Source organism: Scyliorhinus torazame, chromosome X (assembly GCF_047496885.1).
Source record: "Scyliorhinus torazame isolate Kashiwa2021f chromosome X, sScyTor2.1, whole genome shotgun sequence".
Classification (NCBI taxonomy): domain Eukaryota; kingdom Metazoa; phylum Chordata; class Chondrichthyes; order Carcharhiniformes; family Scyliorhinidae; genus Scyliorhinus; species Scyliorhinus torazame.
The window spans coordinates 25,367,641-25,395,337 of NC_092738.1; the positions used below are offsets into that span (position 1 = coordinate 25,367,641).

The 27,697-nt window shown below is 46.3% G+C and overlaps 1 protein-coding gene across 1 annotated transcript in view; it reads right to left on the reverse strand.

Annotated features, from left to right (window-relative positions):
• Window positions 1-3,547: 3,547 nt before the first annotated feature.
• The window catches only part of wnt1 (wingless-type MMTV integration site family, member 1), a 268,502-nt gene continuing 244,352 nt past the window's right edge, over window positions 3,548-27,697 (reverse strand). Inside the window, exon 5 of the mRNA XM_072493819.1 lies at window positions 3,548-4,051. Coding sequence (XP_072349920.1) covers window positions 3,563-4,051 — 489 coding nt within the window. The 3' untranslated portion in view covers window positions 3,548-3,562. The remainder of the gene's footprint in view (window positions 4,052-27,697) is intronic.

Below are 27,697 nucleotides of genomic sequence, written 5' to 3' on the forward strand. Positions count from 1 at the left end.
CCCTGTAGTTAAGATCATTTTTAGCTGTGCCAATTCATCTGCTAAAGATCTAGAGAGGTCCCACTCAATTTCCTTGCTTGAAGTATTAAGTACATGTTAATAAAGACCAAGTTTTATCCCCCAATTCATTACGTCCAATCCCCGGATGAGGTCCGCTAATTTGTTAAACTTCCCAAATGGGGCCCCAATTTGGGATACTCCCAGGTGAGGAGGAATGAGCTGGCTTCCCTTCTTTATTCAACCCCCCCCCCCCCCCCCCCCTCCCCCCCCCACCTCAGTTGGTCGCAACATTAATTTGAACGGGATCCTTATATGACATCACCTCCCTCAGGCATTACATTACCTGAATGTATTTGTATCAAGTGACTGGAAAAACCTGAATCAAGTTCAGCTTCCATATGCTCACATTTCCAATGTAGAAAAGTCAAATCTTCCCAATGTGACCCTGCAAAATGATGGAATTAATCTCCGCAGGTAAAGCAAATTGTATTTAATAACATGATTGTTGAATCTTTCAGCATAATCAGGGTGTCCCATGTAAATAGAATTGAATTGGTGAGCCGGTTACGTTTTTTTTTGATTCAAGAATTCAACTTTTTTCATTTATTTCCGAGTTTTTTCCAAATGCAAATACTATGCTCATTAGATGATGTGGCTGTGCGCTGTGCTCCTCATAATGCAGTACCTTTGTGTCTGTAGGACTTGCATTGTATGTTGTGCCTATATACCAGTGGTGAGCAAGCCCGGGGGCCACATTTTGTTGACCGTTACCCACGCGCAGGGTCGTCACATTCCGCTGATTTCCGCCCGTGTAGTTCTTTTCCTCCCGGTGTGAGTGAAGTGATTCACACGTAAAGCGAGGACAAGTGAAGTGAGGTGTGTGCTGATTGCTCACATTATTTTTTTTAATTTAGAGTACCCAATTATTTTTATTTTTCCAATTAAGGGGCAATTTAGCGTGGCCAATCCACCTACCCTGCCCATCTTTGGCTTGTGGGGGTGAAACCCACGCAGACGCGGGGAGAATGTGCAAACTCCACACGGACAGTGACCCAGGGCCGGGATTCGAACCCGGGTCCTCGGTGCCGCAGTCCCAGTGCTAACCACTGCGCCACGTGCCGCCCCGCAATTGCTCACAACATTGAGGGTGAGAGCCCTGTGTCCAAGGTGTCAATATTTCTATTGTTTTTACCATTTGAAGTCGATGAGAGTTCTATTAATCTATAAATGATTGAGCATTTTCTATAACATGTTATGGAATATTTGGCCTGTATTAAATGTATTTAATCTTATTCATGGATTAGTGAACAATCCTGATTTCAATCTTGTGGCCCACTGAGATGAAGGAGGGTCACTCATGCGGCCTACTCACTGGCCTAGGTTGCCGGTCACTACTGTATACTCTCCTCCATATTCCACAATGTTCTTCTGTGCACACAGTTCTTCTATATGTAAACTGTTACCCCCCTACCCCCACCGTTGTACAGTGCTCACATCCGTTTTAAGGTTCCCAGAGTTTCCACTCAGCTGTACTGCCCGTTCGCTTGGCGCCCATTTGCCACAAATCGGTGTAGCTTGCTCTCAAGACTGCGGAGGTTTGAAGAGCAAATTGCATTCAGCGCCCACCTTTTTGCGCGCGACTGCACAAATCATCGCCACCTCCACAGACTTGGCAACGAAAGGCCCTTGACTGAGTGAACCATATCGTGGAGGTTAATTCATTTGGTTGTTTTGGCCCGCAAATAGGCACATTTGAAACGTTTTTGGATAGAACTAAAAAAAAAAAGGAAAGAAGAATCTACCACGAAACTGACTACGGTGCCCAATATCACTAGCGAACGGTTCGGTATATTTCTAAAGGCCACTTTCAGTTTCAAAATCAGGCTATTCCGAGCCGCTGGATTGACAATCTGATTTGTTTTGTGGGGGAGAAATTCATTTGACGCTGTAATAATCAAACTCCGTCAGGTCATCACTCTTCAATGTTTCGAGGAGTTTACGGCAACAAAAGGTTTTGTTGAAACTGACATTGTAAAATGCTGATCAACTGCGCTGGTTGGTGGCAGATTGCAAGTGAGTTCAAGCAGATAGTCGGGTGGGTGGGGGTGAAGACTTCTCAAATGGATGCAATTTGTGTCCCAGATCACTGATGTGTGTCTAACACCCTCCCCCACATCAACCTTTGTTAAGTAACCAGATTACAATCGCCCCATGGTTTTCCATTTTAAAAATCAGACGTTTTGGTGTCCACGCTTCCATTTATTTTGGCCATTTCTAGACACCTCAAACTGGGTCTTTCCAAAAGGTAAGTGGCGTACTGGAACTGTCTCCTCCCTCTCTTGTTCTACAAAACATCTGAGCACAGGAGCAAGGCCGCCCCGCCATCGTTCAATTATAGTACATGTTGTGACAATTGTTGTATTCTTTGCACGTTCTCCCCGTGACTGCGTGGGTTTCCTCCGAGTGCTCCGGTTTCCTCCCACAGTCCAAAGATGTGTAGGTTAGGTGGAGTTACGTGGTTAAGGTGGGGGAGTGGGCCTGGCTGGGGTGCGCTTTCAGAGGGTCGGTGCAGACTCGATGGGCTGAATGGCCTCCTTCTGTGCTGAGAATTCTATGGATTCAGCCATTTGGGCCCCGACTGAAGTAGCAGAGAACCATTTTTGGACAAAAAAACACAAGCAGGGCCTTCGACCCCTTGAAAATGTGTTTGATTATTTGGAATCGAAAGAGGTGCTTCACTCTTCGGAAAATGCGGGACACATTTCCAAAGAAATGATGCGTTTAATGATATGTTTTCCTTCTGAGGCAAGATGTAGGAGTGTCTGGCACCCCAGCTCCCTGAGAGATCAGTGTTTTGTCCTTCAGAAAACTCATTTAAAAAAAATGAATCTCCTGTCCCTCATATTCTTGTGAAGAATACCAAGTAGGTCTTCACATAGCTGGGTGCAAAGTTCTTGCTCAACTTGCACATTCTCGTATTAGGGACCCTTTTCATGTTTTCTCCCATCCTGAACGTTACGAAGCCAATGCGCAGAGTGGACGGGGCAAACCCTTAATCCATCTCATTGCTTGCCCCAAAAACCAATTCAAATTCGAATTGAAGCCAATTCATGGTCTCTACAAGAGAGACACATAAGATCCAAGCTGACAAGAACAGGCGTCGCACCTCATCTTGGCCTTGATTCCTGTACCGGCCTCCCTGAACAGGCGCCGGAATGTGGCGACTAGGGGCTTTTCACAGTAACTTCATTTGAAGCCTACTTGTGACAATAAGCGATTATTATTATTATCGGGCGCTTGATCTTAGAGCGCCCCCCCCCCCCTCCCATCTGTGGGTCTCTCTGCTTCCTGTAAAACTTTGTCACACCATTACTTTGTCATTATGGGATGCCTCCCATGCCCATCTCCTCCCTCCCCCACCGCACACACACACTCCCCAGATACCCCATGACAGAGTTCTCCCTTGTTCACTTAGCCGCCCCAAACTATGACCCCCCCCCACCCCCCCCCCCCCCCCCCCCACCCCACCCCACCACCCCCAGGAGAAGGTTCTCGCTCACCTTCAGAGGCACTCGTGCAACGTTTGTGTGGTTGTGCAGTTTAAGCAACTGACGTGACAGCACCAGTGGAAAGTACAGTGACACCTCTCGGTGACCCTCTCAGCCAGGGTTTGGAAGCCACGCCCGCAGCACAGCAAGTCACAGCCATCCAGCCCCAGGGAGGTGTTATTGCAGGCTCGGCCTGTGGTACCTGCAGTGCCGACTTTACTGTTCACCGTGCAGAAGTTGGGCGACCTCTCGAAGTAGACCAGGTCCTGGGGGGCGTGCGGCTTGTGAGCCGGGTCCTCGGGCTCCAGGTGGCGCTTATCGGCCCGGGAAGCGCGGTTGCTGCCCTTGTTGCCGTAGATCACTCGGGAGGCTCCATCGAAGCGCTCCTTCAGCACATTGCCCACTGTCCGAAAGGTGGGGAGTCGCATCCAACAGGTCTTAACTGTGCATGAGCCAGACATTCCATGACATTTACACTCCTGTCTCATCTCGGCATGGACTGTCTGTGAAATTGACAAATATTAATCAGTATCGCAAAACATGTTGCTTATTGGCAAGCATTGATCCAGCATCAGTACTGCAGAGCTAGTCTGAGCTGCTGTGAGCGCACGATCACTCGGTTTAGTGAGACGGAGGAGACACTGCCGCCTCGGCCATTGCATTTCTCTCAAATATACACAAAACACACAAATGAACACTTCAATATTATGTCTGGATGGAATCATACTCTCATACTTTAAAAAAAAAGTTTGCATTTACATGGCGCCTTTCGCTGGAATCCCAAAGCCATTTACCGCCGGTTCCGAACTTTACGCCGGTGGGGTCTTCCAACCCCGCCCACGGAGGACTCTCCCTCCCTCCCCCCCCCCCACTCCCCACCCCCACCCTGCCGCCACGACCTGGCGGTGGAGGGTGGGAACGACAGGAATCCTCGTTGACAGCGGCGGCACTGGAAATCCCTCCGCCGGCCAATAAGGGGCCGCCACGAAACGGAAAATCACGCCAGATCACAGCTTTACGCTGACGGTAACGGGCTTGATTCGCCGGTCCCCCAGCCGTGTGTTTCTCGGGCGCCGTCGCTCGCTAGCGGCGGGATTCGACGCTCCCGCCACTTGTGAATGGGATTTCCCTTTGAAGCCACCCCACACCGCCGGGTGCGCTGAATCGCAACGGTCGGAGAATTGCGAGCCCCCTCACGTGGAACTTTAGATTTGTTTTTTTTGAAGTGACACTTGACTCGGCTACGCCACAGAACTGTCCACAGTTCACTTAGAATGTCAGGTTTTGCCGAATCATCAGGGACTCTATGTTGATGGCTGTTCACGGAATTATTCTGGTATGGCTAATCACATTTCTTCATAACAACCGGTTCCACAATTTGACAGAGTGCGGTGAAGTCAGGCTTGAAAACCTGCACTCACATAGTCACCCTTTTTATGAATGGGCTTCATATTTAGCATCTTACTGCTGATACTTCCCCAGTGTTCAACGGCTTCAGTTTAATCACCTCAATGGCTCACAAATATGCGTTATCCCTCTTAATACTCCACTATAAAATCTCGACAGCAATCTGCCTGTCCAGAGAATTTTGATTGCATTTATGTTAAAGTCATCAATTCTATTTGGGCCAAGGTAAGTATTCTGAGAACTGCGCAATGATGTATGCTCATGAGGTTCCCTGTGGGAGAAATGTTTGTTCAATCGGAAAATCGAGATTTAGCCTTCGAACACCAGTTGCTTTCAGGGATGTCTGTCCAGGGTGGGATTCCGCCCCCCGCCCCCCCCAACCATGTGTTTTCTAGTGGGGGAGGTGGCTTGTCATTGGCTGCCAGCAGGGTTTTCCAATCCCACCGATCTGTACACCGTTTTGTGAGGACTGCTCGTCCCACTGTAGGGAGTCACCTTCAGCAGGACTGGAAGATCCCCCGGCAGGAAGGCCTGGAAAATCCGGCCTGGGTGTCTGCTGCATGGTCCAGCCTCTTCATTCAGGCCCAGTCAAGAATGGTTCTTGAGGAATGTAGCTGAACTAGTGGCACAGGCCTCAGGGAGAGGGACAGAGGCAGAGCTGTGTAGGGGTACATTCTCGGAGATAGTTCTAAAATCAATTCACCAATCAGGTGGGTACTTTGTCTCCACCAGTTTTCGGTGCTAATGGTGCTATGTTTTGTCAAGCTGTTTGCGTTCTCCTGAGGGCAGAGGGTAAATGGTGGCTTAAGAAGAGTATAAAGTAATTACGTTGAGTGATTTCAATTCGTTTGGCTTTAATAGTTGGAGAACCTGGGTATTGCGGAAAAAGAGGCATGTCAAAACTTCTCACCTTGCACTCATCAGGCCACTTTGCAAGAATACCAGTGACACAATTTATACTGCATGGGAAGAGAATGCTGATTGGTTGGCAAGGGAACTCTCACATAGGTTTAAATTAGGACACTTGCTTAATTTTCAACTTGCTCATTTCTCATTGGCCGCAGAAAAGTCGCACCTCAAAGTCCCGTGTCAGTGCTCCACCAAACAACATAACTGACTGAGATAACAATTTAGAATCCCTACAGTGCAGAAGGAGGCCATTTGGTCCATCGAGGCTGCACCGGCCCTCTGAAAGAGCACCCTACCTAGGCCCAAACCCCTATCCTCTCCCCGCAACCCCACCTAGGGGAAATTTAGCGTGGCCAATCCACATAACCTGCACATCTGTATCACCAGACGCGGTGTAGCTAGAATTGCTGGACCCTTTGGTGGCGATATTTGGGGTTTCAGAGAAGCCGGAGCTCATGGAGAGGAGGAAGGCCGATGTCTTGGCCTTCGCCTCTCTGATTGCACGGCGATGAATTTTGCTGGAGTGGCGGTCGGCATCGCCACCGGGGGTAGCAGCATGGTTGGGTGACCTGTATGACTTCCTGCGGTTAGAGAAGATAAAGTATGAGTTAAGGGGCTCAGCAGGGGAGTTTGAGAAAAGGTGGGGGATGTTTGTGACCGTGTTTGAGGAGCTGACCGTCGTGGGGGGCGGGGGGCGGGGGGGCGGTGAAAAAGGAGAAAAATCTGTACAAACCGTATAGTTGATTGTTGGGAAGAATGTTTCCCGGGCTGTTTATTTGCTGTAACTTACTTTGCTACAAGTTTGAATAAAATGTGTTGAAAAAAAAAAAGAATTGTTCGATCTCTTCGAAATGGGACAGGGGTACGCAAGATGGTCAATGGTGTTTCTTTATAAGATCGGAAGCCCACAAGACATAGGAGCAGAGGCAGGCCATTCATAGAACATTACAGCGCAGTACAGGCCCTTCGGCCCTCGATGTTGCGCCGACCTGTGAAACCACTCTAAAGCCCAACTACACTATTCCCTTACCGATAGAACATAGAACACAAGCCGATTCAGCTGATCGAGTCTGCTCTGCCATTCAATGAGATCATAGAACCATAGAATTCCTACAGCGCAGAAGGAGGCCATTCGGTCCATCGAGTCTGCCACCCTGCTGATAGTAAATCTGATGTTAGATGTGGGATGCAAATGTACATTGGGGAGCAGATAAATACTGGGAGAATTTGGAAAGATGTTTGTATGATATTCCCAGAATTTGGAAAGAAATTTCCCATAAAATAACTGGTTCCTGGAAAATAAATAAAGGCTAATGCGCTGCATGATAATAAATAACATTAAGGAATGCCTTCACATCCCACACTTGCATAAATAAATAAATAGCATGGAGGAGTAGCCCCTCTATTGTCCATCTGTTTAGACCATGCCTTTCTGTTGTGTAGCTGGAGGAATAGACGTCAGGATATCAGCATTTTCCCTTCTATTACCACATATGTATGCAATGTTGCCAAAAGCTTTGCTTAAATAAACATGTTTAAATTAGAATTTTTATTCAGAACCTCTCGCCAAACTTGAATAATGGTGCAATACTTGTTCTTGTCACTGTCCGTCCACTATAGGGAACAATTTGTTTCCCTGAGATTGTGTTTTGACATCAATATCAAAATTACAGCTGAATGAATGTATAAAATAAAATACCCCAAATCATTTCTACCTAAGGAAGAACAGAGACTACAAGAACGAGGGGGTTAGGTTGAACTTGTACAAGACATTCGTTCGACCGTGGCTGGCGTATTGCGGCCAGTTCTGGACTCTGCTGTGAAGGTATTGGAGTGAGTGCAGAAAGGATTCACGGGAATGGTTCCAGGGACGAGAGTTACGAAGAGAGTCTGGAGGTGTTGAGGCCATTGTTCGAGGAGAAATGAAGGCTGGGAGGAGGTCTGATAGAGGTATTCAAATCCGTGAGGGTCCTGGACAGAGTAGATAGGGGCCAGAATTCGACAGACAAAGTTCCCGGAAACACGTGCAAGAAGATGGGTGGGTGTCCCGGCGTCATGGTGCCCTTGTGCGATATTTCCGACGATGGGCATGTGTGCGGGAGCACGCCCACCGGCAATCAATAAGTCAGATTTTACATGGTCCGTCTGCCTTTATGTTTGGCTGGTGGCCTGATTGGCCAGGTGGTCTTTAGGTTTTAGCCTCAATCTTTATCCAGACCTGAATAAAAGCCAGGGCTCAAATTAAATAAGAAGGATGCAGTCACAATGTTGGGGGTTTACTACAGGCCTCCCAACAGCCAGCGGGAGATAGAGGAGCAGATAGGTAGACAGATTTTGGAAAAGAGTAAAAACAACAGGGTTGTGGTGATGGGAGACTTCAACTTCCCCAATATTGACTGGGACTCACTTAGTGCCAGGGGCTTAGACGAGGCGGAGTTTGTAAGGAGCATCCAGGAGGGCTTCTTAAAACAATATGTAGACAGTCCAACTAGGGAAGGGGCGGCACTGGACCTGGTATTGGGGAATGAGCCCGGCCAGGTGGTAGATGTTTCAGTAGGGGAGCATTTCGGGAACAGTGACCACAATTCAGTAAGTTTTAAAGTACTGGTGGACAAGGATAAGAGTGGTCCTAGGATGAATGTGCTAAATTGGGGGAAGGCTAATTATAACAATATTAGGCGGGAACTGAAGAACATGGATTGGGGGCGGATGTTTGAGGGCAAATCAACATCTGGCATGTGGGAGGCTTTCAAGTGTCAGTTGAAAGGAATTCAGGACCGGCATGTTCCTGTGAGGAAGAAGGATAAATACGGCACTTTTCGGGAACCTTGGATAACGAGAGATATTGTAGGCCTCGTCAAAAAGAAAAAGGAGGCATTTGTCAGGGCTAAAAGGCTGGGAACAGACGAAGCCTGTGTGGAATATAAGGAAAGTAGGAAGGAACTTAAGCAAGGAGTCAGGAGGGCTAGAAGGGGTCACGAAAAGTCATTGGCAAATAGGGTTAAGGAAAATCCCAAGGCTTTTTACACGTACATAAAAAGCAAGAGGGTAGCCAGGGAAAGGGTTGGCCCACTGAAGGATAGGCAAGGGAATCTATGTGTGGAGCCAGAGGAAATGGACGGGGTACTAAATGAATACTTTGCATCAGTATTCACCAAAGAGAAGGAATTGGTAGATGTTGAGTCTGGAGAAGGGTGTGTAGATAGCCTGGGTCACATTGAGATCCAAAAAGACGAGGTGTTGGGTGTCTTAAAAAATATTAAGGTAGATAAGTCCCCAGGGCCTGATGGGATCTACACCAGAATACTGAAGGAGGCTGGAGAGGAAATTGCTGAGGCCTTGACAGAAATCTTTGGATCCTCACTGTCTTCAGGGGATGTCCCGGAGGACTGGAGAATAGCCAATGTTGTTCCTCTGTTTAAGAAGGGTAGCAAGGATAATCCAGGGAACTACAGGCCGGTGAGCCTTACTTCAGTGGTAGGGAAATTACTGGAGAGAATTCTTCGAGACAGGATCTACTCCCATTTGGAAGCAAATGGACGGATTAGTGAGAGGCAGCATGGTTTTGTGAAGGGGAGGTCATGTCTCACTAACTTGATAGAGTTTTTCGAGGAGGTCACTAAGATGATTGATGCAGGTAGGGCAGTGGATGTTGTCTATGTGGACTTCAGTAAGGCCTTTGACAAGGTCCCTCATGGTAGACTAGTACAAAAGGTGAAGTCACACGGGATCAGGGGTGAGCTGGCAAGGTGGATACAGAACTGGCTAGGTCATAGAAGGCAGAGAGTAGCAATGGAAGGATGCTTTTCTAATTGGAGGGCTGTGACCAGTGGTGTTCCACAGGGATCAGTGCTGGGACCTTTGCTGTTTGTAGTATATATAAATGATTTGGAGGAAAATGTAACTGGTCTGATTAGTACGTTTGCAGACGACACAAAGGTTGGTGGAATTGCGGATAGCGATGAGGACTGTCAGAGGATACAGCAGGATTTAGATTGTTTGGAGACTTGGGCGGAGAGATGGCAGATGGAGTTTAATCCGGACAAATGTGAGGTAATGCATTTTGGAAGGTCTAATGCAGGTAGGGAATATACAGTGAATGGTAGAACCCTCAAGAGTATTGAAAGTCAGAGAGATCTAGGTGTACAGGTCCACAGGTCACTGAAAGGGGCAACACAGGTGGAGAAGGTAGTCAAGAAGGCATACGGCATGCTTGCCTTCATTGGCCGGGGCATTCAGTATAAGAATTGGCAAGTCATGTTGTAGCTGCATAGAACCTTAGTTAGGCCACACTTGGAATATCGTGTTCAATTCTGGTCGCCACACTACCAGAAGGATGTGGAGGCTTTATGGGCAGCACGGTAGCATGGTGGTTAGCACAATTGCTTCACAGCTCCAGGGTCCCAGGTTCGATTCCGGCTTGGGTCACTGTCTGTGCGGAGTCTGCACATCCTCCCCGTGTGTGCGTGGGTTTCCTCCGGGTGCTCCGGTTTCCTCCCACAGTCCAAAGATATGCAGGTTAGGTGGATTGGCCTTAGTGTTGGGTGGGGTTACTGGGTTATGGGGATAGGGTGGAGGTGTTGACCTTGGGTAGGGTGCTCTTTCCAAGAGCTGGTGCAGACTCGATGGGCCGAATGGCATCCTTCTGCACTGTAAATTCTATGATAAGAGAGGGTGCAGAAGAGATTTACCAGAATGTTGCCTGGTATGGAGGGCATTAGCTATGAGGAGCGGTTGAATAAACTCGGTTTGTTCTCACTGGAACGAAGGAGGTTGAGGGGCGACTTGATAGAGGTCTACAAAATTATGAGGGGCATAGACAGAGTGGATAGTCAGAGGCTTTTCCCCGGGGTAGAGGGGTCAATTACTAGGGGGCATAGGTTTAAGGTGAGAGGGGCAAGCGTTAGAGCAGATGTACGAGGTAAGTTTTTTACGCAGAGGGTAGTGGGTGCCTGGAACCCGCTGCCGGAGGAGGTGGTGGAAGCAGGGACGATAGTGACATTTAAGGGGCATCTTGACAAATACATGAATAGGACGGGAATAGAGGGATACGGACCCAGGAAGTGTAGAAGATTGTAGTTTAGTTGGGCAGCATGGTCGGCACGGGCTTGGAGGGCCGAAGGGCCTGTTCCTGTGCTGTACATTTCTTTGTTCTTTGTTCTTTGTTCTAAATTAACAATGTGTCTGGGGACTGAGGTCGGTGTACGGTTGCACTGCCCAGACACAGTTGTTCCACTGCTATTTTTTTTTTACAGGTCAGAAGCTTGCTCAGGCAGCTCCACAGGGGCCGTCACCCTGAGGGGGCACGTTGGATACCCCAGCCCGCATGCTCCCTGATCACAGTGCCCGCCCTCTTCCCGTCCTCCCCAGCAATGCTCCGCACCAGGGTGTGACAGGCCCTGGTGTGGGTCCTGTGACTCCAACAAGACAACCCTCTCGTTCTCAATTCAGTGCAGAATGAGGCCATTCGGCCAATCGAGTCTGCACCGGCCCCTGGCAAGAACACCCTACTTAAGCCCACCCTATCCCCGTGACTCAGTAATGCCATCTAACCTTTTTGTTTGGACGCCAAGGACAATTTATCATGGCCAATCCACCAAACCTGCACATCTTTGGACTTGTGGGAGGAAATGGAGCACCCGGAGGAAACCCACGCACACACGGGGAGGACATGCAGACTCCGCACAGACAGTGACCCAAGCCGGAATCGAACCTGGGACCCTGGAGCTGTGAAGCAACAGTGCTAACCACTGTGCTACCACGCCGCTCACTTTCACAAGTGGGAATGGTTTCTCCCTGGCCGGAATTTTCCGCCCATCAAGCGTGCGCACACATTTGGCAGGTCTGGTAGCGGGTCTAAAACGTGTCCCTGGCCGCAGTCTGCTTGGGAACACAATACACTTTCAGAGGGTCAGTGTAGACTCGATGGGCTGAATGGCCTCCTTCAGCACTGTAGAGACACCATGGATTCTATATCCCACTGGCTGGCCAATTGATGAGCCTAGCAACACACTGCAAACAGATGTTTACCTAAGGCAAGCTGGTAACAATGGGGATCAGCACAGAGCACACTTGACGGGGGCGAGGTTGAGCAGGTTCTTTGGGGTAGAGGACAGATGTGGAAGGTGTTCAGGGAGCCCGGCGAACCATGTCCATATGTTTTGGTCATGCCCGGCAGTGGAGGGGTTCTGGAGAGGAGTGGCGGGAGCAATATCTCAGGTGGTGAAAGTCCGGGTCAAGCCAAGCTGGGGGCTAGCAATATTTGGAGTAGTGGACGAACCGGGAGTGCAGGAGACGAAAGAGGCCGGCATTCTGGCCTTTGCGTCCCTAGTAGCCCGGCGAAGGATCTTGCTAATGTGGAAGGAGGCGAAGCCCCCCAGCCTGGAGGCCTGGATAAATGATATGGCTGGGTTCATTAAGCTGGAGAGGATTAAGTTCGCCTTGAGAGGGTCTGCGCAGGGGTTCTACAGGCGGTGGCAACCGTTCCTAGACTATCTCGCGGAGCGTTAGAGGAAGGTTGGTCAGCAGCAGCAGCAACCTTGGGGGGACGGGGACATCCTGGGAGGGGGGGGGGGGAAGGGGGGACTGCCTGGGAGGGTGGATGGGCAAGAGATAACATGAAGGGTTGGGGAAACTGGCACGTACGGGTGAGGGCCAGTGTACAAAGCTGTGTAAATATATCATTTTGCCATGTATATATCTTGCTCTGCACGATTTCTCGGTTTTTTTTTGTTACGAGGGGGGGGGGTTATTGTTTGTAAGGGAGAAAAATTGTGTTAAAAAACTTTCATAAATATATTTAAAAAAAAACAATGGGGATCAGAGCATGAATAAACTGTTAAAGGTTCAAAATGCAGACAAGGGGCTGGATTCTCACGTTCCCCAGCCGTGTGGTTCTTGGTGGCGCGCCGTTTGATGGCAGCAGGATTTTGCCTTCCTGCCGCTTGTCTATGGGATTTCCCATTGTAACCACCTCACACCGCCGGCAAACCCACTGGCGAGGGTGCAGCCACGGAAGGTCATAAAGTGCACGTACTTTACATCTACACTCTTAAAGCTTGACTAAAGAAATGATGTTTGCTATATGGAGAAGTTAGCTCAGATAAGGGAAGATTAAAAGGGAAAACTGTATATCAGGAGATGATTAAACCTACGCACGGATAGCTGTTATTTAGACCCCAGACACAGCACCAATAGCTATTTTAACTCCCAACAAGAAGGCCTGCCTTGTGTTGCAATCCCAGTTGATGTTATTATTGGATGGGGAGAGCCCAGAATGGAACCCTGACTTAGAAATCCAGAAAACTTACGTTTTCTTCATAAAATATGGAGGAACAGACATTTTTTAAATTTAGAGTAGCCAATTATTTTTCTTTTCCAATTAAGGGGCAATTTAGCGTGGCCAATCCACCTACCCTGCACATCTTTGGGTTGTGGGGACGAAACCCACGCAGACGCGGGGAGAATGTGCAAACTCCACACGGGCAGTGACCCAGGGCCGGGATTCGAACCCGGGTCCTCAGCTCCGCAGTCCCAGTGCTATCCACTGCGCCACATGCCGCCCTTGTCAATTAATTTTTACAACAAGAATAAAACATTTATTTAATGTGAAAAGTTGGATTATTATACAAAACCCCTTTACTCCCCCCTTCGTTTAACAAATACAGACAGATTTTAAGGTTGACACGTATTACAAAATGCTTCTCAATGAAAATGAAAATGAAATGAAAATTGCTTATTGTCACAAGTAGGCTTCAATGAAGTTACTGTGAAAAGCCCCTAGTCGCCACATTCCGGCGCCTGTTTGGGGAGGCTGGTACGGGACAAGTAAGCTGGTAAGCTACAACGGTCTCATCAACGCAAGGCTTCTTTAAGCACACAGATTGGCTGTGGTCAAATACATGCACTCCGCTCTGAACCCAAGTTAGTGTCTGTGATCTTCTCCTCAAAATCCCCCAGATGATTGTCACATGAGAGTTTCCAAACTCCGCTCCCAAAAACACGCTTTAAAATCTTCTCACATAATAATGCTTTCTCTGAACGGTTTGCATTCCAAATTCCAGTCCAACTTTTACAAATGACTATTTTAAACAAAGCTTCCACTCCACTTTTAACAGATAATCTAGTCCAGGGTTTTACACCAACCCATTTTAGAATTCCTTGGTCTTAACTGCGGTACAAACTGTTCACAATTTGCTTTAACTCTCGATTCCCAGACTGTATTAAAAAGACATCAGATGTTTGATTTGCCTTTGAAGTCTGCTCTCTCACTTTAAATCTGGATACTGCCAGAAAATCCCAGGGTGGTGCTGAATTGCATTGTGGGGGCCCAGACGCAGGGCCTCGCGATCGGGCTTCCTGCTCAAAATGGCGACCTAATGCAGGATTCCCTACAGAATCCCACACAATCCTCAGCATGGATACATTTGCAACGCTACGGATTGGGAATCGCTTCCTGATTTGTGCTCCCAAATGGAGCATCCTGCCCACCATCCTCTGGATTTCAAACCTTTCCCCATATTAGCATCACACTTGATTTTTTAAAATAATAATCTTTATTGTCACAAGCAGGCTTACATTAACACTGCAATGAAGTTACTGTGAAAAGCCCCTAGTCGCCACATTCCGGCGCCTGTTCAGGTACACAGAGGGAGAATTCACAATGTCCAAATTACCTAACAAGGAAGTGTTTCGTGACTTTTAGGAGGAAACTGGAGCACCCGGAGGAAACCCAAGCAGACACGGGGAGAACGTGCAAACGCCGCATAAGGCCGGCGCTTGTTTAACCTGGATCCCTGGCGCTGTGAGGCAGCAGTGCTAACCACTGTGCTCCCGGGATCCCTGTTTAATCTATATTATGAACCCTTTATTCCTTGTTCAATATCTATTGTGAACACTTTACTCCCTGTTTAATATCCATTGTGAACTCTTTACTACTTGTTTGATCCCTATTATGAAGTCTTTACTCATTGATTAATCTCTATTGTGAAGTCTTTACTCCTTGTTCAATCTCTATTGTGAAGTCTTTACTCCTTGACCAATCTCTATTGTGAAGTCTTTACTCCCCTTTAATGTCTATTGTGAGCTCTTTACTCCTTGATTAATCTCCATTATGATATCTCTACTCCCTGTTTAATGTCTATTCTGAACACTTTACTCTTTGATTAATCACTTCTGTGAGTCTTTACTCCTTCTTTAATCTCTATTGTGAACTCTTTACTACTTGTTTAATCTCTGTTGTGAACTCTTTACTCCTTGTTTAATCTCTATTATGAACTCTTAGCTCCTTGTTTAATCTCTATTGTGAACTCTTAGCTCCTTGTTTAATCTCTATTGTGAACTCTTTACTCCTTGTTCAATCTCTATTGTGAACTCTTTACTCCTTGTTTAAACTTTATTGTGAACTATTTGCTTCCTGTTTAATCTCTATTGTGAACCCTTTACTCCTTGTTTAATCTCTATTCTGAACTCTTTGCTCCTTGTTTAATCTCTATTCTGAACTCTTTGGTCCTTTCTTAATCTGTATTGTGAACTCTTTACTCCTTGTTCAATCTCTATTGTGAACTGTTTACTCCTTGTTTACTCTCTATTCTGAACTTTTTACTCCTTGTTTAATCTCTATTGTGAACTCTTTGCTCCTTTTTAAATCTGTATTGTGAACACTTTGCTCTTTTCTCAATCTCTATTCTGAACTTTTTAACTCCTTGTTTAATCTCTATTCTGAACTCTTTGCTCCTTTTTAAATCTGTATTGTGAGCACTTTGCTCCTTTCTCAATCTCTATTCTGAACTTTTTACTCCTTGTTTAATCTCTATTCTAAACTCTTTACTCCTTGTTTAATCTCTATTCTGAACTCTTTACTCCTTGTTTAATCTCTATTCTGAACTCTTTACTCCTTGTTTAATCTCTATTCTGAACTCTTTATACTCCTTGTTTGATCTCTATTGTGAACTCTTTACTCCCCGTTTAATCTCTATTCTGAACTCTTTACTCCTTGTTTAATCTCTATTCTGAACTATTTACTCTCTGTTTAATCTCTATTCTGAACTCTATACTCCTTGTTTAATCTCTATTCTGAACTCTTTGCTCCTTGTTTAATCTCTACTGTGAACTCTTTACTCCCCGTTTAATCTCTATTCTGAACTCTTTACTCCTTGACTATACTTTGACGATGACAGACCCGACCCCAACATTTACAAGTTTACCAGACAGGAATCCCAATCACTTTTTTTCAATTTATAAAACTGTGAGGAAATCATACTTCATTTCAGGAGTGATTCCAAACACAAATAGGGCTATGGTGTATTAAAACAAACGTTATTGTTAACACAGTGTTAAACTGCCTTAACATCACAGAAACATAGTTTACAATTACCAGTTAAACAATGCTTAACAATCAAAGTAAACACTTTAATGTCGAACCAATATCTTAAAAAAAATCTCCAATCAAGCAAAAACCATCACAGGTCATAAACCACTTTTAAATAGAGTTAGCAAACATAGGATTGCTTGCCAATTTTTGGATAGAGAGATCCTGTGAGTGGCTGCTTGAAGAGAGAGAGAGAGAGATCCTGTCAGATTAATGCTGAATCTCTGACAGCCTTCCTCAGAAGCTGTTGGCAGCTGACAGTCTAAACCAAAACTAAACTAATCTATACCTGCTGCAGACCTGGCTCCACACATTAATTGCACCATCCCCATTCCACTCAAATCCCATGACCAACTTGCTTAAGTTAATATCTCTATTCCCCAGCAAATCCCCAGAAACTATAACAAAAACCCATTTGCCCTCTGTAAATATATACAGGTTGGAAAGAAGGAGGATCTCATTTTAACAGCATATTAATTGCACTTTCCGCAGCCACAAAGTCTGGCTTTCTTTCTAACCAGGATTTAAAAAAAATGTTTCTACAGCCAATTCATACATACCCTAAATCAGCCTGTTAAAATCTTAGTGCGTCAGATACATATCATACAATATGTATATACTAATTTCTTACATTAATCCCAATATTCCATTGGTAACTCTTTGATTCATTGCCATTTTGGACTTTTTACTACTTTTTAAATCTCTATTGTGAACCCTTTATTCCTTGTGTAATCTCTATTCTGAACCCTTTACTCCTTGTTTAATCCCTATTGTGAAGTCTTTACTCCTTTATTAATCTGTGCTGTGAACTCATTACTCCTTGTTTAATCTCTATTCGGACCTCTTTACCCCTTGTTTAATCTCTATTCGGAACTCTTTACTCCTTGTTTAATCTCTATTGTGAACTCTTTACTCCTTGTTTAATCTCTATTGTGAACTCTTTACTCCTTGATTAATCTCTATTGTGAGCTCTTTACTCCTTGTTTAATCTCTATTCTGAACTCTTTACTCCTTGTTTAATCTCTATTGTGAGCTCTTTACTCCTTGTTTAATCTCTATTGTGAACTCTACTCCTTTATTATTCTGTGCTGTGAGCTCTTTACTCTTTGTTTAATCTCTATTCTGAACTCTTTACTCCTTGTTTAATCTCTTTTGTGAACTCTTTACTCCTTGTTTAATCTCTATTGTGAACTCTTTGCTCCTTGTTTAATCTCTATTGTGAACTATTTACTCCTTATTTAATCTCTATTGTGAACTCTTTGCTCCTTGTTTAATCTCTATTGTGAACTCTTTGCTCCTTGTTTAATCTCTATTGTGAACTCTTTACTCCTCGTTTAATCACTATTGTGAACTATTTACTCCTTATTTAATCTCTATTGTGAACTCTTTACTCCTTGTTTAATCACTATTGTAAACTATTTACTCCTCGTTTAATCTCTACTGTGAACTCTTTACTCCTTGTTTAATCTGTATTATGAACTCTTCACTCGTTGTTTAATCTCTACCGTGAGCTCTTTACTCCTTGTTTATTCTCCATTGTGAGCTCTTTACTCCTTGTTTAACCTCTATTGTGAGCTCTTTACTCCTTGTTGAATCTTTATTGTGAATACCTTATTCCATGTTTAGTCTCCATTGTGACCGCGTTACCCATTGTTTAATCTCTATTGTGAACACCTTACTCTTTTTTGAACATTCATGGTGCGCACGTTTGCAGCTCATTTCATTTCAAGCTCTATTTTGCGCTGATTTCTCTCTGCAGATAGTTTTTGTTTCCACATCAAGTGTGTGCTCTATTCTGATTTGCTGCTTTATCTTGGGCCAATGTGCTGGCTGTTTCATTATTCCGCTGTGTGCTTTCTTTAAGATGCTTTATGCGTCCTTGCGCGCGCTTTCATTTTTGCTCCATATCTTTCTGAAGCTCCAATGTGCACTGTGTTTGTTTTAATTCAAACCATTTTCCAGATTCCCACACTCTTTGACAGTCTGCTTTCTGGACAGTCCATTTTCTTCCATTTAATTTTCTCTCATTTATTTCCAAGAGCCAATCGACACATTCCTTTCCCGTTGACAACTCAAATTCTTAGTGTCCCAACCTTTGCCTCAACTCCACATTGCGCCAGTTCTCCCAGGTGGTCAGCACTGTAACACCTTCACTCCTCTCAACTCCCCCCGTGTCAGTCACAACTCTGTGTCGCACAGTGGCACGTTTGCTCATTTATAATGTAGAATAAAACATCAAAGCAAAAGCAAAATAACAAAATCAGAATCTCTGCAGCTTTGGGCAATCACACTTCACAAAACAACACAAACAACTTGCATGGCAACTGAATTCTACAGGAGAACCCCTGCCAGCAGTGGACCATTGAATACTCAAAGGGACACCGTTTCATCCAACCCTTCCATAGTTCACATGCTTAATAAGCATTTTCCAGCCATTTAATGTCAGTTTTTTCTGACCTGGAGCTGGTAGGTTTGAGGACATCTGCCAATTACATCTTCCTTACGGATACAGCAATTCACCTCCAACTGACCGTAGGATTGCCCCTTCTGGGCAGGGAGGAGGTTTCCGTGGCATGGAAGGGACAGACATAGTTTATCACCACTGCAGCTCAGCCGCTGAATAACTCATTGCGCATTTCGGGTGGGGTTTTGGCGCCGGCGGAATTTTCCGCTCCCGCCGTAGTCAGCAGACCTTTGAATTGCTCGCCGCATTTCCCAGCCCATCCCCCTCCGCAACGGGGCCACCCTTCATGGTTTAACTCGCCCGGTGGCAGATCACTTGCTTCAACCTAATTGCCCAAGAAATAGATGTTCTTAAAGCAACAAAAAATGCTGCCCAACCTGAGAGCTGTTTACATACATAGAAACAGAGAAAATAGAAGCAGGAAGAGGCCATTCGGCCCTTCGAGCCTGCTCCGCCATTCATTATGATCATGGCTGCTCATCAAGTTCAATGCCCTGATCCCGCCTTCGGAGATCCCCTCTCACTCTTCTAAATTCCAATGAATATAATCCTAAACGATATAGTCTCTCCTCATATGACAGTCGCGCCATCCCAGGATCCAGCCTGGTAAACCTTCGCTGCACTCCCTCCATAGCAAGAACATCCTTCCTCAGATAAGGAGACCAAAACTGCACACAATCCTCCAGGTGTGGCCTCACCAACACCAACATGAAGAGATAGGCAGTAGTTCCAGAGCATCTTGCAATCAAATCCCAGTTTATTCAATCCCGCTTCGACCTCCACGTTATCTCAGTGATGGGGGTTTGCTGGTTGGAAAGGGGCTGTTTTCAGCAGTGTTAGTAACTGCAGATGAACATGCGCTGGGCTGGGTGGGTGGGTGAAAATGGAGGCCCCAGGTTGCTCGCTGAGCTACCAAGGAACAACTAACTGTCCGAGGCAAATAATTTGAATGTGCCCCGTCATTAAAAATGTATCTCTCTGCATTCTCTCTAATTTCTCCCTGACTACAAAGTTAGAGAGCTGGAAAGTCCCCTGAGCTGCTTATGGTTTCGCTCTCTGCTCAAACAGCTTCAATGAAAACCCAAGGGATGGTCGCCATGTGAATTCTTCCAAACTCACGACCACTACCATCTAGAAGGACAAGGGCAGCAGATACCTGGGAACCCCACCACCTGGAGGTTCCCCTCCAAGTCACTCACCATCCTGGCTTGGAAATATATCGGCCGTTCCTTTACTGTCACTGGGTCAAAATCCCGGCACTCCCTCCCTAACAGCACTGTGGGTGTACCTACACCTCAGGGACTGACGTGGTTCAAGAAGGTAGCTCACCACCACCTTCTGAAGGGCAACTGGGATGGGCAACAAATGCTGACCTAGCCAGCGACCCCCCACACCCCATAAACGAATCAATATAAAAGATTCTGACATTAAAAATATCTTTTTTGAAACTCCCAGCTAATCGATCGCCTGAGACCTCACTTTCCGTTTTGCTCCTATCACACACACATGTGAAACCAGAGCAGAGTAGAGAAGGTCTGCTCCTGCAGTGCAGCACTGAGGGACTGATGTACTGTTGGCGATGCACGCCATCAAAGGCCGGTGCAAAGGACTTCAAAATCAACCGGCTTCAATACTCGGGTAGTCCGGTGGTGGTGGCGAAACTGAAGAGATAGAGGCAATTTTGGCAGCACTGTAAGTTAGGGACGGGGTCGCAGTTGATGCCGTTTCGAGAGAATCATGTGTTTGAGCCGGCGAGATTGGATGCGAGGGTTCGGGAATGGGAAGAGCGGGAGGGGGGGGGGGGGGTCCTTTAGGTATACGCAGGTGTGGGACTTTGGAGTGTCGTCAAGCGTTGAAAGATGCTGTATAGTCAGGAGTACTTTCTTTTTGTGCCACCAAGGTGTGTTAATGTCTTGTCAATCATAAGAACATATGAACTAGGAGCAGGAGTAGGCCATCTGGCCCCTCGAGCCTGCTCCACCATTCAATGAGATCATGGCTGATCTTTTGTGGACTCAGCTCCACTTTCCGGCCCGAACACCATAACCCTTAATCCCGTTATTCTTCAAAAAACTATCTATCTTTATCTTAAAAACATTTAATGAAGGAGCCTCGTCTGCTTCACTGGGCAAGGAATTCCATAGATTCACAACCCTTTGGGTGAAGAAGTTCCTCCTCCACTCCGTCCTAAATCTACTTCCCCTTATTTTGAGGCTATGCCCCCTAGTTCTGCTTTCACCCGCCAGTGGAAACAACCTGCCCGCATCTATCCTATCTATTCCCTTCATAATCTTATATGTTTCGATAAGATCCCCCCTCATCCTTCTAAATTCCAACGAGTACAGTCCCAGTCTACTCAACCTCTCCTCGAATTCCAACCCCTTCAGCTCTGGGATTAACCTAGTGAATCTCCTCTGCACACCCTCCAGCGCCAGTACGTCCTTTCTCAGGTAAGGAGACCAAAACTGAACACAATACTCCAGGTGTGGCCTCACTAACACCTTATACAATTGCAGCATAACCTCCCTAGTCTTAAACTCCATCCCTCCAGCAATGAAGGACAAAACTCCATTTGCCTTCTTTTTAAAAAAAATATGTTTTTATTAAGAATTTTCCACCTTACAAACAAACACCCCCCCCCCCCCCCCCCCCCTGCCCCCCACCGCCCCGTAACAAAGAAAGGAAAGAGAACTTGTGTGGCAAGACATGAACATGGCAAGTCAATAAGATACAGAACTTTGTACATTGGATTCTTCCCGTACATGTCAGTTTCCGGATCATTCATGTGTTTTCTTGCTCAAATGCCCCCCAGAGGAACCCCCCTTCCCCCCCTCCCTCCCCTCCCCCACCCCCACCCCCACGAACGATGCCCCCCCCCCCCCCCCCCAGTGTTGCTGCTGCTGCTGTCCGACCTTCATCTAACGCTCCGCGAGATGGTCCAGGAACGGTTGCCACCGCCTGTAAAACCCCTGCGCAGACCCTCTCAAGGCAAACTTTATCCTCTCCAACTTTATGAACCCAGCCATATCATTAATCCAGGCCTCCACGCTGGGGGGCTTCGCCTCCTTCCACATTAACAAGATCCTTCGCCGGGCTACTAGGGACGCAAAGGCCAGAATTCCGGCCTCTTTCGTCTCCTGCACTCCCGGCTCGTCCACTACTCCAAATATTGCTAGCCCCCAGCTTGGCTTGACCCGGACTTTCACCACCTGAGATATTGCCCCCGCCACTCCTCTCCAGAACCCCTCCAGTGCCGGGCATGACCAAAACATATGGACATGGTTCGCCGGACTTCCTGAGCACCTCCCACATCTGTCCTCCACCCCAAAGAACCTGCTCAGCCTCGCCCCCGTCATATGCGCTCTATGAACCACCTTAAATTGTATCAGGCTAAGCCTGGCACACGAGGAAGAGGAATTAACCCTACTTAGGGCATCAGCCCACAGACCCTCCTCAATCTCCTCCCCCAACTCCTCCTCCCATTTACCCTTCAGCTCCTCTACCAGAGCCTCCCCCTCTTCTTTCATCTCCTGGTATATCGCCGTCACCTTGCCCTCTCCGACACATGCGCCCGAAATCACCCTGTCTTGAATCCCCTGTGCCGGGAGTAGCGGAAATTCCCTCACCTGCCGCCTCACAAACGCCCTCACTTGCATGTACCTGAAAGCATTTCCCGGGGGTAGCCCAAACCTCTCCTTCAGTGCCCCTAAGCTCGCAAACGTCCCGTCAATGAACAGGTCCCCCATTCTTCTAATCCCTGCCCAATGCCAGCTCCGAAACCCCCTATCCATCCTTCCTGGGAGAAACCGATGGTTGTCTCTGATCGGGGACCACACCGAGGCTCCCGTCGCACCCGTGTGCCGTCTCCACTGCCCCCAGATCTTTAGCGTTGCCGCCACCACCGGGCTTGTGGTATACCTTGTCGGCGAGAGCGGCAGCGGTGCCGTCACCAGCGTCCCCAGGCTCTTTCCTTTGCAGGACGCCGTCTCCAGCCTCTTCCACGCCGCCCCCTCTCCCTCCATCACCCACTTACGGATCGTTGCCACGTTGGCTGCCCAATAGTAACCATCCAAATTCGGCAACGCCAACCCTCCTCTATCTCTGCTACGCTCCAAGAACCCCCTCCTTACCCGCGGGGTCTTGCTCGCCCACACAAATCCCATAATGCCCCTGCTTACCCTCTTAAAGAAGGCCTTAGTAGTCACAATTGGGAGGCATTGGAACACAAAAAGAAATCTCGAGAGGACCACCATTTTAACCGACTGTACCCTACCCACCAGCGAGAGTGGCAACATGTCCCACCTTTTAAAATCCTCCTCCATCTGTTCCACCAACCGCATCAAATTAAGTTGGTGCAGTGCCCCCTAGCTACCTGAATCCCCAAGTATCGAAAGCTCCTTTCCGCCCTCCTCAACGGTAGGTCGTCTATCCCTCTTCCCTGGTCCCCCGGATGGATCACAAAGAGCTCACTCTTTCCCACATTGAGCTTTTCGCCCGAAAAGTCTCCAAACTCCCGTAGGATCTGCATTACCTCAACCATCCCCTCCACTGGATCCGCCACGTACAGCAACAGGTCGTCTGCGTACAGCGACACTCGATGTTCCTCTCCCCCTCGAACCACCCCCTTCCATTTCCCTGACTCCCTTAACGCCATGGCCAAAGGTTCAATTGCTAATGTGAACAGCAGAGGGGACAGGGGGCACCCCTGCCTCGTCCCTCGATACAGCCGGAAATACTCCGACCTCCGCCGGTTCGTGACCACACTCGCCACCGGGGCTTTATACAGGAGCTTAACCCAACTGATAAACCCTCCCCCGAACCCAAACCTCCTCAGCACTTCCCAGAGATACTCCCACTCTACTCGATCAAAGGCCTTCTCCGCGTCCATGGCTGTCACTATCTCCGCTTCTCCCTCCACCGATGACCTTCGCCAATTGCCTTCTTAATCACCTGTAAACCAACTTTTTGCGACTCATGCACTAGCACACCCAGGTCTCTCTGCACAGCAGCATGTTTTAATATTTTATCATTTAAATAATAATCCCTTTTGCTGTTATTCCTACCAAAATGGATAACCTCACATTTGTCAACAGTGTATTCCATCTGCCAGACCCTAGCCCATTCACTTAGCCTATCCAAATCCCTCTGCAGACTTCAGGTATCCTCTGCACTTTTTGCTTCACCACTCATCTTAGTGTCGTCTGCAAACTTGGACACATTGCACTTGGTCCCCAACTCCAAATCATCAATGTAAATTGTGAACAATTGTGGGCCCAACACTGATCCCTGAAGGACACCACTAGCTATTGATTGCCAACCAGAGAAACACCCATTAATCCCCACTCTTTGCTTTCTATTAATTAACCAATCCTCTATCCATGCTACTACTTTACTCTTAATGCCATGCATCTTTATCTTATGCAGCAACCTTTTGTGTGGCACCTTGTCAAAAGCTTTCTGGAAATCCAGATATACCACATCCATTGGCTCCCCGTTATCTACCACACTGGTAATGTCCTCAAAAAATTTCACTAAATTAGTTAGGCACGACCTGCCCTTTATGAACCCATGCTGCGTCTGCCCAATGGGACAATTTCCATCCAGATGCCTCGCTATTTCTTCCTTGATGATAGATTCCAGCATCTTCCCTACTACCGAAGTTAAGCTCACTGGCCTATAATTACCCGCTTTCTGCCTACCTCCTTTTTTAAACAGTGGTGTCACGTTTGCCAATTTCCAATCCGCCGGGAGCACTCCAGAGTCTAGTGAATTTTGGTAAATTATCACTGGTGCATTTGCAATTTCCCTAGCCATCTCTTTTAGCAGTCTGGGATGCATTCCATCAGGTCCAGGAGACTTGTCTACCTTTAGCCCCATTAGCTTGCCCATCACTACCTCCTTAGTGATAACAATCATCTCAAGGTCCTCACCTGTCATAGCCTCATTTCCATCAGTCACTGGCATGTTATTTGTGTCTTCCACTGTGAAGACCGACCCAAAAAACCTGTTCAGTTCCTCAGCCATTTCCTCATCTCCCATTATTTAAATCTCCCTTCTCATCCTCTAAAGGACCAATATTTACCTCAGCCACTCTTTTTTGTTTCATATATTTGTAGAAACTTTTACTATCTGTTCTTATATTCTGAGCAAGTTTACTCTCATAATCTATCTTACTCTTCTTTATAGCTTTTTCAGTAGCTTTCTGTTGCCCCCTAAATATTTCCCAGTCCTCGAGTCTCCCACTATTCTTTGCCACTTTGTATGCTTTTTCCTTCAATTTGATAGTCTCCCTTATTTCCTTAGATATCCACGGTCGATTTTCCCTCTTTCTACCGTACTTCCTTTTTGTTGGGTTAAACCTTTGCTGAGCACTGTGAAAAATCGCTTGGAAGGTTCTCCACTGTTCCTCAACTATTTCACAATAAAGTCTTTGCTCCCAGCCTACCTTAGCTAGCTCTTCTCTCATCCCATTGTAATCTCCTTTGTTTAAGCACAAAACACGAGTGTTTGATTTTACCTTCTCACCCACCATCTGTATTTTAAATTCCACCATATTGTGATTGCTCCTTCCGAGAGGATCCCTAACTATGAGATCATTAATCAATCCTGTCTCATTATACAGGGCCAGATCTAGGACCACTTGTATCAGGGTCTCCTGATGTTCCACCAACATTTCTCCTCCATTGACATCACTGAAAGATACACAGGTCATTTATCTCTTAGAATCCAATGAAGAATACCATTCGACCCATTGAGTCTGTACCAGCCCTCTGAAAGAGCACCCTACCTAGGCCCTTGCCCTATTCCCGTAACCCCATCGAAACTTTGAACACTAAGGGCAATTTAGCATGGCCAATCCACTTAACCTGCACATCTTTGGACTGTGGGAGTAAACCGGAGCACCCAGAGGAAATCCACAGACACAGGGAGAGCGTGCAGACTTCACACACAGTCACCCGAGGTAAGAATTGAACCCTGGCGCCAGGCACTGCGAGTCAGCACTGCGAACCACTGTGCCACCGTGCCGACCTCTCATTGCTGCTGCTATGTCCAAATTGGTCGTTCCTACATTACAACAGTGACCACAATGCAAATGTATTCCATTGGCTGGAAAGTGTCCTCAGGCAGTGAAAGGTGCTCGATAGTCAAAATTACTTTCTTTCTGTGCCACCAAGGTCAGTTACTGCCTTGTCAATTACACCAAGGTGTGTTACTGCCTTGTCAATTACACCAAGGTGTGTTACTGTCTTGTCAATTACACCAAGCTGTGCTCCTGTCTTGTCAATTATACAAAGGAATGTTAATGTCTTGTCAATTACATCAAGGTGTGTTACTGTCTTGTCAATTACACCAAGGTGTGTTACTGTCTTGTCAATTACACCAATGTGTGTTAATGTCTTGTCAATTACACCAAGGAGTGTTCATGTCTTCTCAATTAACCAAGGTGTGTTACTGTCTTGTCAATTACACCAAGGTGTGTTACTGTCTTGTTAATTACACAAAGGTGTGTTACTATCTTGTCAATAACACTAAGGTGTGTTAATGCCTTGTCAATTACTCCAAGGTGTGTTAATGTCTTGCCAATTACAGCAAGGAGTGTTAAGGTCTTGCCAATTACACCAATGTATATTACTAGCTTGTCAATTACAGTAAGGTGTTTTAATGTCTTTAAAATTACACCAAGGTGTGCCACTGTCTTGTCAATTACACCAAAGTGTGTTACTGTCTTAACAATTACACCAAGGTGTATGCCTATCTTGTCAATTCCAGCAAGGTGTTTTACTGTCTTGTCAATTACAGCAAGGTGTGTTAATGACTTGCCAATTTCACCAAGCCGTGTTACTATCTTGTCAATTATACCAAGGTGCGTTACTGTCTTGTCAATCACGCCAACGTGTGTTACTATCTTGTCAATTACACCAAGGTGTGTTACTGTCTTGTCAATTACAGCAAGGTGTGTTACTGTCTTGTCAATTACACCAAGGTGTCTTACTGTCTTGTCAATTACAGCAAGGTGTGTTACTGTCTTGTCAATTACACCAAGGTGTCTTACTGTCTTGTCAATTACAACAATGTGTGTTACTGTCTTGTCAATCACAACAATGTGTGTTACTGTCTTGTCAATTACACCAAGGTGTCTTACTGTCTTGTCAATTACAACAATGTGTGTTACTGTCTTGCCAATTACACCGGGGTGTGTTAATGTCTTGTCAATTACACCAAGGAGTGTTCATGTCTTCTCAATTAACCAAGGTGTGTTACTGTCTTGTCAATTACACCAAGGTGTGTTACTGTCCTGTCAATTACAGAAAGGTGTGATAATATCTTGTCAATTACGCCAAGGTGTGTTAATGCCATGTCAATTACACGAAGTTGTGTGACCGACTTGTCAATTACAGCAAGGTGTGTTACTGACTTGTCAATTACAACAAGGTGTGTTCATGTCTTGTCAATTACACCAAGGTGTGTTACTGTCTTGTCAATTACACCAAGGTGTGTTACTGTCTTGTCAATTACACCAAGGTGTGTTACTAGCATGTCAATAACACTAAGGTGTGTTAATGCCTTGTCAATTACAGCAAGGTGTGCTACTGCCTTGTCAATTACACCAAGGTGTGTTACTGTCTTGTCAATAACACTAAGGTGTGTTAATGCCTTGTCAATTACAGCAAGGTGTGCTACTGCCTTGTCAATTACAGCAGGTTGTGTTAATGCCTTGACAATTACACCAGGGCATTTTACTGCCTTGTCAATTACACCAAGGTGTGTTACTGTCTTGTCAATTACACCAAGGTGTGTTACTATCTTGTCAATAACACTAAGGTGTGTTAATGCCTTGTCAATTACAGCAAGGTGTGCTACTGCCTTGTCAATTACAGCAGGTTGTGTTAATGCCTTGACAATTACACCAGGGCATTTTACTGCCTTGTCAATTACACCAAGGTGTGTTACTGTCTTGTCAATTACACCAAGGTGTGTTACTATCTTGTCAATAACACT